The sequence below is a fragment of the Echinops telfairi genome, unplaced genomic scaffold, assembly GCF_000313985.2.
Source record: "Echinops telfairi isolate 266 unplaced genomic scaffold, ASM31398v2 ScPeMD7_7469;HRSCAF=8507_1, whole genome shotgun sequence".
Classification (NCBI taxonomy): Eukaryota; Metazoa; Chordata; class Mammalia; order Afrosoricida; family Tenrecidae; genus Echinops; species Echinops telfairi.
This window is the reverse complement of record NW_022111373.1, coordinates 81281557-81293000: the sequence shown is the minus strand read 5'-3', so window position 1 is coordinate 81293000 and position 11444 is coordinate 81281557. Positions and strand designations below refer to the sequence as shown.

At 35.1% G+C, this 11444-nt stretch overlaps 1 protein-coding gene across 1 annotated transcript in view; it reads left to right on the top strand.

Moving 5' to 3' along the window:
* The window catches only part of BDP1 (B double prime 1, subunit of RNA polymerase III transcription initiation factor IIIB), a 104385-nt gene that overhangs the window by 9525 nt on the left and 83416 nt on the right, over positions 1–11444 (top strand). Inside the window, exons 3-7 of the mRNA XM_045285229.1 lie at positions 3205–3314; positions 4198–4257; positions 5960–6088; positions 8044–8177; positions 9795–9889. Coding sequence (XP_045141164.1) covers positions 3205–3314; positions 4198–4257; positions 5960–6088; positions 8044–8177; positions 9795–9889 — 528 coding nt within the window. The remainder of the gene's footprint in view (positions 1–3204; positions 3315–4197; positions 4258–5959; positions 6089–8043; positions 8178–9794; positions 9890–11444) is intronic.

Here is an 11444-nt window from a genome sequence, read left to right as displayed (position 1 = left end):
CTTCCCAATACTTTTTTTAATAAAAAATTTAAAGCTTTTTATTGTGAATTGGATGAAGATTTACTGAAAAAATAATTTTCCATTAAGCAATTCATACACGTTTTGTTTCATGTCTTTGACTGTTCCTCACAATGTAACATTTCTTATCCCAGTTACTATGTTTCCTGCTTCCATTCCTCCTCCTATCCTAACCCTTATGAACTTTGTCCTTAGGCAAATGCTTCTCCTTTGGTCTCAAATGGTTGGTTATTCCAAGATGTGCTGCGTCTTTAGTGTTCTTATTTGCCTTAGAGACCTCTTTATTGTTGGCAGAAAATTGAGCCATGGGGGTGAGGGGACTAAGGGTCATAGTCTTGGGGGTACCATCAGTCTTATCTGACCAGTAAGCCTTTTCTGCCTTAGGATATTGAGTTATTTTCCACAGTTTCCTCCCACATGATCCAGGACCTTTTTAGAATCATCATTTTTAGAGCTGGGCAGCATCTAGTTCTCCTAGTATCTGGATTGAGTAGCTGGGGTCTACATGGTCCATGATCCATGGGACTTAATTATTTCTGTAATACCTTTGATTTTCTTCATTCTGTGCATTTCATGGGAAAAGACTAATGGTTGCACTTCATATGACAGCTTATGTGTTTTTAAGACCCCAGTGGGTAGCTATTCTCATAGTGACCCAATAAGACAAGGTAGAACTGCCCCATGGGTTTCCGAGACTGTAACTCTTTATGGGAATAGAAAGTTCTTACTCCAAAATCAACTCGATGACATTGAATTTGAGCCAGCTAGCTAGTCACTGGTAGAATGTAGAGACATTGTCTTTGTGAACTATGCTATGCCAGTTGACCTTAGTGTCCCACTAAAACTGGGGTCCTGAGCCCTCATGTCCAGTGCCTCATTCCCTCAAGGTGCTTGATTATAGTTACATTTTTATAACTGTGCCCCTGTATTCTCTACTATTTTTATGCTTATATCTGCAATGTGTGTAAATGTACATGTAGAACTATCCTTTTACAAACTTGCATAGATCCATGAGTGTAGTCTTAATTCTCCTTACACTGTTCTTGACTTTATAATAGTGCTCTCATAATTTTCTTTTGTGGTTGACTTATTTCACTAAATGTAATGTCATCCAGGTTCATCCATGTTTTGAGGTGTTTTGCGTATTCATTGTTATTCTTTTATTTTGTGTAGTGTCCATTGTGTGATATACGATGCTTTGTTTATCCATTTTTTCCATTGGTGGGCATTTAGGTTGCCCTTACAATATTTTTGTTAATAGAATCCTTCATAAATACCATGAATATTTTTTCCACTTTTTATTCATTAATTTATTTCCTTGCTTTTTGCTTAAGAAACAAATACACCGGGGGAGCGGGGAGGGAGGGGGAAAAAATGAGGACCTGCCGGGGCCTTAAGTGGAAAGCAAATGTTTTGAGAATGACGAGGGTAATGAATGTACAAATGTGCTTTACACAATTGATGTATGTATGGATTGTGATGAGTCGTATGAGCCCCTAATAAAACGATAAAAAAGAAACAAATACACATTTTATACATAACTATACACACAAATTATGCTTATAAAATATTCAGTATGATTTTTCATAATAAGCCTTCCTAAATGACATAAGGCATATTTATTTGAATTAAGACAAATATAGTTTTGCAAAATGAATGGGAAATACTAAGTTGGCAGTATAGAACATTTTAAGTGGGGAGATTTTGAATGTGCATGTAGTATAATCTATGTCCTAATCTTGAAGATTATAGAGAAGATTTATTCTTTTTCTGGAAAAGCATTGTATTAGGAGTACAGTATTCAGCCCCTGGAGCTAGATACTGAAGGTTTTCTTCTTGGTCTCACCCTTAGGAGCTAGGCCATCTTGGGCAATTTAATTAACCTCCCTTTGTCTACTTTCTTATCTGTAGAAAACTGGTAATAGTATATCTCGTTGTGTGGTTGTGAAGATTAAATTTAGACTAAAAAAAAACCAGAAAACCTAACCCATAGAGACTTGTAGCAACCCTATGGAAGTAGAATGGCTCAGAAGGTTTTCAAGACTGATCTTGACAGGAGCATACTGCCACTTTTTTTGCAGGAAAGTGGCTGGTGGATTTGAACCACTGATTTTTTTTTCCTGTTAGCAGCTGAAAACTTCACACTGTGCTCCTTAAATTTTGACTAATACTTAGCAAATCCTAAGTGTCCCAACAATTGCTAGTTGTTATTATATCTTTTTATTTTCTTTTAAAGAGGAAGAATCTGTTTCTTTTTTATATTGCTAATTTCATTTTCTCAATTGTGAAGTAGATAACTTTTATACAGGAGGAAACAAGCTCAGAGACATTGTTTAGTGTTGAATATAATGAAAGATACTGGATTAGTGGTGCTGTCTGGTAAACATTGGATTGGTAAACCTGCAAGGTCAGTGGTTCAAACCCATCAGGTGCTCAGTGAGAGAAAGATGAAGCTTTCTGCTCCAGTAAAGATTTACACAATCTCTGAAACTCCACATATGGTTGCGATGAGTGGGTACTGACTTGATGGAAATGAATAAAAGTGCTCAAATACCAGTCTTGGTGGTGCAGTTGGTTAAGCATTGGCTATAAATCAAAAGATTGGCTGTTTGAGCCCTCCAGTATTCTTCAGGAGGAAGGTGAGGCAGTCTGCTTTGGAGAAAACTCACAGCTTCCACGCGGACTTAACGGGGCAATTGTGCTCTGTTCATATGGGGTCTATCGGAGTTGGAATTGAGTTGACAGCACTGGGTTTGGTGTCTTTTGGTTATGTTCTAACAACTCTGCATCTAAAAAAAGCTTTGTTTTCTAGAATCTTCCCAATTATATTTATTTTGGGAAATTAAAAATAAACATTGGCTTAGCAGTTTTATAAAATATGCAATTTTAATTTAGTGTAGGATAAGGAAAAGCTATATCCGTATAAATTCTCAGCAGACTACAGTATGATTTATATGTTGAGCTTTATCCAGTATTAGTTCCAAATTTCTTAGGTTATTAAAATTACTTAAAATGCTATCACTTCTAAGATTCAGTTCACATGATTTCCTCTAAAATATTGTATAATTGGAGTAGGGCTACTGCTAAGTAGGCACTTGCACTGAATATAATAATAGGCTGTTTTTTGAACATGGTACATCTGACATTCTATACTTAAAATAATGAATCTGTGTTTTGTGCATGTAGAAGCAATGGAAAAATAAATATGCAGTAGCTGAAAGTCAGAGGCTACCAGATCGTTCAAAAATGACTATGAGAGACTTCATATATTACCTACCAAATAACAATCCAATGACGTAAGTAGTTTTTTTTTTTAAGTTGGGTATGAAGTGATTTAAATAACACTTTGAGAGTACACTTTGAGAGTTCATTTTATAAGTTTGTTTCCTGAAAGCATGTTGACAAAATTGATAACATTTATGTCCTTTTAAATAGAATTTATACCAAAATCAGTGATGCTTCAAATATCTCCATTCTTGGTGTGGTACATGATGTCCTTTAGCTCTGTGATTAAAAATAAATTTTCTCTGTCATATTGACTACCAGAATATAGTAAGTTCAACTAAGCCACTGCTCCTAAGAGTGCAATTTCTGTTTCTCCTATGCTATAACCTGACCTAACGGGCCAATCTAATTTCCTAATTGCAATGGTAGTGTGATTACCTATTCTCCAAGAAGAAAGCATCTTTAATCCAAGTTAGTCCGAGGAGCAGAGGGCTTATAATAAATTTAATTTGGCTCATTGGTGTGTTGTTAATGGCTTAGCAAGGGGAGGTGGGAATAATAGCATATTATTCAGGATGGGCTTTTTGCACATTCACCGGGAAGGAATGGCCCAGAATTTTTATTTGAGGTGTTTGACATCCAGGCGTTTGAGAAAAGCTAACCTAGGTTGCTTCATGCTGCGGGACTAGAAGATTCCCTTCATTGAGGTGTAGAGGGCAAGAACATTTCCTGCTCAGAGTCTTAGAATTATTTGTACTAGATGAGGAAAGTTTTTGACTGAAAAATTCATCATTGGACCAGTTCATCTTTAATAGAAGTGTTAGAGCATATGAAACACACAAACAAAGATAGCAGCATGGAAGTGAAGATAATTGCCTTCTTGCCTACTGATTGAATTTACAAGATATCAATTAGGAATTTATTTAAAATTATTTTCTTATTTGTGTTTGATAGTTCTTCACTTGAGCAAGAAAAGAAAACTGAAAAAGCATCAACACCTGTTCAGACAAAAGAGTAAGCATCTCATGCTTTTAAAGAAAAAACTTTGTTATGGGCACATTAAAAGAAATACAATCAAATGATTCTGTTATAGTAAAATTTGATAGGTGTGTAAAAACTAGACTCACTGGCAAGTCAAATTTCTTGCCTGATTTAAATCAGTATAAAAACCCCACTATATGTATTACATTAAATAATGCCTAGTGTGTTTTAAATTAAAGCCTTTGGAATTACAAGTTTTTGCCTTTAAAAAAATAATTATAATTTACAGGCATAAAAGTTAAAGGAACAAAGAGTATATTGAAAAATATCTTTTAGCTTATTCTGCCATCTAGTTCTTCTCCCTGGAGGCAACAAATGTTACACTTCATTCCAATTCTAGTTTAGTTAATCCACGCAATTATGTCAGTCTTTTTCTTCTTTTAAAAAGAAGTGTTTTTAAACACTATTTTATATATATATGTATGTATATATAACATACATACAGACACGTTATATATGTTGTGTCTCTTTTTTTTTAAAGTTCCATTTTACCTTTCTGTGTCATCTGTTAAGTTTCCCTAGGAAGCCTATTAGGAAGTTACTGTAACCTTGTAACTCCAGGCAGGGATTGTGGAAAGTAAGAGAAACATTTGAGTTTTCTGCTGTTCACTTCAAGGTTTTCATTAAATAGCAAGGGCCAATTTGCCCAAGATTAACAGTGTTTAAAAGTACAATTTAAAGCTTTAAAAATGGGTAATATTTTATAAGTTTGTATGTTATACTCAATGAGTCAATTCTGAGTATAGTTAACCTGTGGGCCGTAGTAGAACCTGATGCTCAGGGTTTCTGAGGCTGCAAATCTTTACTGGAGCAAAAAGCCTTCTCTCTCTCTGGGTGAGCAGCTGATGGGTTTAGACTTCTGGCCTTGTGGCCATATAGTGCCCAATACCTATCCTTTAAGCCAACAGGGCTCATTTTATATGTTATATTTGCTATAATAATACTTGGCTTAGGGAGTTAGTATCATAGAATGGGAAGTATATGGGATTTGGATTATTATTTGGAAACTTGTGTTTGACTTCTGACTTTACCCTTACTGTTACATTACTAAGAGCAAAATGTCTTTATATTTTGTATGTCTCAAATAGGAGTTCTGCTGGCATAGTGGGGCTGCTAACCATAAGGTCAGCTGTTTGAAACCACCAGCTGCTCTTTGGAAGAGATATGAGACTTTTTACTCCTGTAAAGGTTAACAGCCTCAGAATCCCACATGGGCAGTTCTGTTTTGTCCTATAGGATTGCTATGCGTTTGAATCCACTCATTGGCTTGAGTTCAATTTCTGGAAGTCTCAAATGTATGAAAATATTACCCCTGAAGGATTGTTCTGTAGAGTAAGCACAGTGATCTGGAAAATAATGCTATAGAACAATAGGCATATTATTGTTAATTCAATAATAACTGATGGTTTACTTTTGCTCTTTGAGATGGAAAAGATGAGCGTTCATTTCTCTGTTTTGGAAGACAGTAAATGCATCTTATGGATAGACTGCTGCTGGAATAAAATCTGAGGAAATCTTATAACCATGTGTTCGGAAGCACGTGTTTTCAATTAATTATATGGAAGGTTGGAAATAGCTAGAAGGTTGAATTTGTAATATTTTGTTTTAGAAGTTTGAATTGTTTAGAGAAAATGTCTGAGGGCTGTGTGCATTAATTTGTTGTTATTTTTGGTAGTCAAGAAAGTAAGAGTACTCCTGATGCTGAAGAAAGTGACGACTTGGAAGAAGAGACTGATGATGGACCGTTGCTGGTTCCTCGAGTGAAAGTGGCAGAAGATGGTTCCATTATTTTGGATGAAGAAAGGTAACTTAAAAAAGGTGGGGTGGGGCTGGGGAAGATTATAGTTCAATGAAATTAAAAAGGCTTTGTTTAATGAGAGCAGGTTTCTGTATCTGTCATCACTTCGACCCTGATGTTTATACTTGAATAATGGATGTCGTAAGTGGAAAGATATGCTAGTTTGCTTAAAATTGTTAGCAATTCATATAATGCTGTGTTTTATATAAAATTTTTAGCAGTTTATCTAATGCTGTGTTTTGTATGTGAAGATGTTACTGCTGGCTTAACCTAGCATCCTTTTTTCCTTAACTTTATTGGCAAATGAACTGAGCTGCTCAGCTAATCACATGCTGTCCTCTGCTGAGGATCACTATCTAGGATTGACTCTTGGTCTTGAAGTTAGCAATCAACTTTTCATCTCATTAATCCTGTATTCTGGTGTGTACCAAAACCTTATGCGCATATGATGAAAGGTTTTATGAGTTTTGCTATGGTGAGGTTTAGTTCACCTGGTTTAATTTTTAAGTTATTATATCCCTCAAATAAGTTAAGCTTTGTGAAGTTTAGTTGTGCTTCCCAAGTATATATATAGTGATAGCTCAGTTGTCCAGCGGCTCCAAGCTTGGAATTTTCCACTACTTGAACAGCAAAGTTCGAAACAAAATCTTCGTGACATTGCCTGATGATCAACTGAAAATCTGACTTCAAAAAAGCCTGTACAGGCAGTGAGGCACGTGCCCTATCACCGCAGATACAAAGGGGTGATGCTGTAGTCTAAGTGCCACTGTCTCTCAGACTACATATAGTGTTTGTGTTAATGTGTTAAAGCATTCATCGTTGTGCTTTTGTGTGTATGTGTGCAAAATACTGTTACCATGGCACCAAAGAAAGTTGGTGATACCAGAAATAAAGCTCAGGGGAGAACTGTGAGAACCACAATAGAGTTTAAGATAGAAATCTATGCGAGATTTCAATCAGATAGCCAGCTGCTTGTCTGATTTGGTGGCTGAAGTCAACATGACCAACATTTTTTGGGAATAAATGTGCTTAAAGTAGCTAATGTAGCCAAAGGTGTGAAATAGTTAACCACAAAACAATGAGAGCAGACTACAGAAGAGGTTAAAATGTGACTGTTAATCTGGATAAATCAGAAACAACTTTATGATGACAGGGTATCCGAGACAGTGATATGTGAGGCAGCTGAAAGCCTCTGTAATGATTTAAAGTCTTGGTAAAATGAATTTAAAAATGTAATTTTGGGGCCTCAGAGCAAATTATTTGGTTTTCCATTTCTTCTCAGCCTTTTGGCTAAGATCAAGTGCAATTATTTGGTTTTCCAATATTTTTTAAGGGAAAAATATGTTTGTAATTGAGTGTTACCACCTAGGGGTCACTATATCTATTTTATTTTATTTTTTCACTGTATGTATTTTAAAAGAACATAGTTAAATAAATATAAAAGCGATGGAAAATATTTTGTCAATTTAGTTAATGAGAAAAAATTTTCCAACATTTTAATTGTGTGATAATTGTAAATCCAATGTTGTTAAGAGATTTTTTTGTGCTGTTCTCCGTTAGTTTATGGTGATGGTTTTACTGATCATTAAATAGCTGAAAGCACGTTACTTTTTTGATGGAAAGAATATAAAAGACAAATATAAAATGCTTATACTCATCAATGTCCCTAGGTGGTAGGCTTAGCATAATAATAACTATTAAATATGGAAGGCTTGCAGAAGCCAATACAATTATTTTTCTTATGTAGTCTAAAGATATTTTTTATATTCTTAGGAATGAAAAAAAATAAGATACCGTTGTAATCACTGGGGAATCACATTTTAATGAATATTGACAGATACTTGGAATAATGTGTATTTTTGAAATGATTACCATTGTTAACTTCAAAATATAACTATTTAAATATCATTTATTGGGTTTTTCCTTGTTTTAATTGTGGATCTGTTGAAAATGTTTTTCAGTTTGACTGTAGAAGTTTTAAGGACGAAAGGTCCCTGTGTTGTTGAGGAAAATGACCCCATATTTGAACGTGGTTCTACAACTACGTATTCCAGCTTTAGGAAAAACTATTACTCTAAACCATGGTCAAATAAAGGTAAATAGTTTACATTTTAAATTGTGTAATTTAATTATTGGAAATGATGTGAATTATTAGTATTTTTTTGTTTCCAAATTAAAGTCTGTTCTAAGTAAGTAAATTGCAAAATAGAATGTTATTTTTCTTTTTTTTTCCATAGTAATTTTAGCCTATAAAGTAGTTTAATATATTAAGGCTAAAGGTAACCATTGTTTTATGCAGAAGAGGGTAGTTTACATCCTAGTACATCCAAAACATACTAGTTTACATCAGAATCTTTAAAAACAAAAATTTACCCTGTTACCAAGAAGAAAACAAAACATGGGCTTGCCCAAGTTTTTTCATTCAATATATCTGCTTTCTAACTACTTATAGCTGGTGGACAAAGAATTATCTCAGTTTTTTGATGGATTGAGAGGGGAAAATAGTTGAATGGTCTGATCTGAGATGTTTTCTTTTTTAGCAAAAAGCCTTCACTTGAATGTTATTTTTTCTTCCAAATTTTAAACAAATTTTGTGCCACTCCTTCCCTCTGTTTTCTGGACATGGAGTTTTATCTCGGCTTTACTGTAGAAATTTTTTCTGCAATTAGCTTTATAATCATTTTTGTGGGACTGTTCCTCTATGTCATATTCTTATACAACAAACACCATTGTAATGACACAAAGTTTCTACTGCTCATAATATAACAAAGTATTATAAAACAAGACCTTATGGATAAAAGTTACGTTGTTTAAAAGTTACGTTGTTCAAAAGTTACATTGTTCAAAATTATATGCTGTATTTTTACACATACAGAGGCCATGTAAACAATGCTCACATAGTGTGCTTAGGAAAGTTATGTGGAAGGGGGTTGCACAGTTTGCAAAAATCCAAATAAATCATAAAATGCACATTATTTGCCTAAAAGTATAGTAATACCTATTGTTTGCTGTTGCTTATGTACTTTTTATTATAAAGACAATACTGTTTGTTTTAGAAAAATTATAAACAGGACTGAAACATATCTAATGAAAAGATTGTATACTTCTCCCTAATGCCATTTTCTTGAACTAAAGTGTGTATCTTTTTTTTTTTACCCTCTCCCCCCAAGTGTGTATCTTTTTAAAATCTGTTTTCTTTCACCTGTCACTCAGCACAACATAGTTGATTATGTAGCATAGTGGTTTACTCGCTGTAACTGACAGTATTCTCTAGGGCATTTTAAATGTGATCATATATTCCAACTGCTTTGGTATGAGCAAATTTATTACATTCTTTCCTTTAAAAGTCTTAAGAAAATGGTTTTAGATATTTTATGATTGAAGATTTTATGGACTTTAATGCAAAAATGTTAAGTACTATTCTTTCTTTATTTTTTAAAAATCATTTTATTAGGGGCTCATACAACTCTTATCACAATCCATACACATATCAATTGTGTAAAGCGCAGTTGTACATTCATTGCCCTCATCATTCTCAAAACATTTCCTCTCCACTTAAGCCCCCGGCATTAGGTCCTAATTTTTCCCCTCCCTTCCTGCTCCCCCCCTATTCTTTATTTTTAACTCTCAGTAAATACTTATGAAAGATTTTCTCCTCTCTGAGATACTGAGATTTATTTTTTCAGTCATTCTCAAACTTTTATTTTTGCAGAAACAGATATGTTCTTTTTAGCTATCAGCATGGTGGGAACTGACTTTTCTATGATTGGACAGCTTTTTCCTCACAGAGCAAGGATAGAAATTAAGGTAAAGTAAACACATTTGTTGTTTGGAAAGAGATCAAGGTGCTAATGTTACTATTATTTTTCTTATCTTTGCTTTCAGTCTGTTCTTTTTCACTTGTTTTTGTTGTTCTTGCTCTTGGACATAGAATAGCTAAAAGGTAGTATAAGAGCTGAACAGAAGATTTCAAAGGGTGGCTTGAGAAGACAAAGTAAAGTATTATGAAATGTGCAAAGCCCTAGAGTTAAAAAGGCTTGGATCGTTTCTAATCAAGGAAAAGGAGCTAAAGGCCAAGCAGAGTACCACTCCTGAGCTGAGGAAGCAGGCAATCTTTAGTGGCAGGGTTCTGGAGAAAAGGGAGTTATGTGGATGGGGCCTCATAAACTTGATGGAAATTCTCCTGTGACCTTGACCTAAGTCGGGGTTGCACATGCCCAGAATGCCGGACCTGAGGAGAGAAACTGCTATTGGGAGGAGGTCAAAAAGAAGCTACCATAGACACAAAATGCCGGTAGATGATAGTCTTCTAGCACAGATGAATTGAAAGATCTGCTTAACTCCCAGAACCACTAAAAAGGCAACTATTTAGAGATAAGGACCACATCCTAGAGGGCTGTCTGTCTCACTGGGGTTCTAGCATGAACTGTAAATAACTTATAGCTAAGGAATGATGGCAACGACATAATACATTCATGAAGAAACTTTTCAGTACATAAGATTTATTTTCCATCTCGTGGTAATTCTTGATACCTTTTGAAATGTCTGAAGAATACCATAACCTTTTAAAGGAGCCCTGGTGGCGCTGTTAGGTAAGCATGGACTGCAAACACCAGCCACTCTACAGGAGAAAGAGGAAACCATTTGCTCTTGTAGAGATTTGCAGCCTCGGAAACTTGATACAGAGTCACTATGAGTGACCGTTGACTTGAAGGCCATGGATAAAACCTTCTAAGGAGGAAAAATGTTTGCCCTTGAAAACTTTTGTACTAATAAGTTTTATAAAGAAGATTATTTTTTTTTTAAAGTGGAGTTCCTATAGATAAAAGGCTGTTACACTTTACAGTTGAGGCTTGCCCATATTTAGAATTATGTGACTGTAAGGCTACGTATCGTATATACTCGTGTATAAACCGTTTTTCTTTCTTTTTAAAAAAAATCTTTTTATTAGGGGCTTCTACAACTCTTATCACAATCCATCCATTGTGTCAAGCACATTTGTACGTTTGTTTCCATCATCATTCTCAAAACATTTGCTTTCTACTTGAGTCCTTGGTATCAGCTCCTCATTTCCCCCCTCCCTCCCCACATCCTCTCCCTTACGAACCCTTGATAATTTATAAATTATTATTATTTTGTCATGTCTTACTGTCCGATATCTCCCTTCACCCACTTTTCTGTTGTCCATCCCCCAGGGAGTGGGTTATATGTAGATCATTGTGACCAGTTTCCCCTTTCTCCCCCCACCTTCCCCTTACCCTCCTGATATCATTACTCTCATTATTGGTCCTGAGGGGTCATCTGTCCTGGATTCCCTGTGTTTCCAGTTCCTATCTGTACCAGTGTACATCCTCTGGTCTAG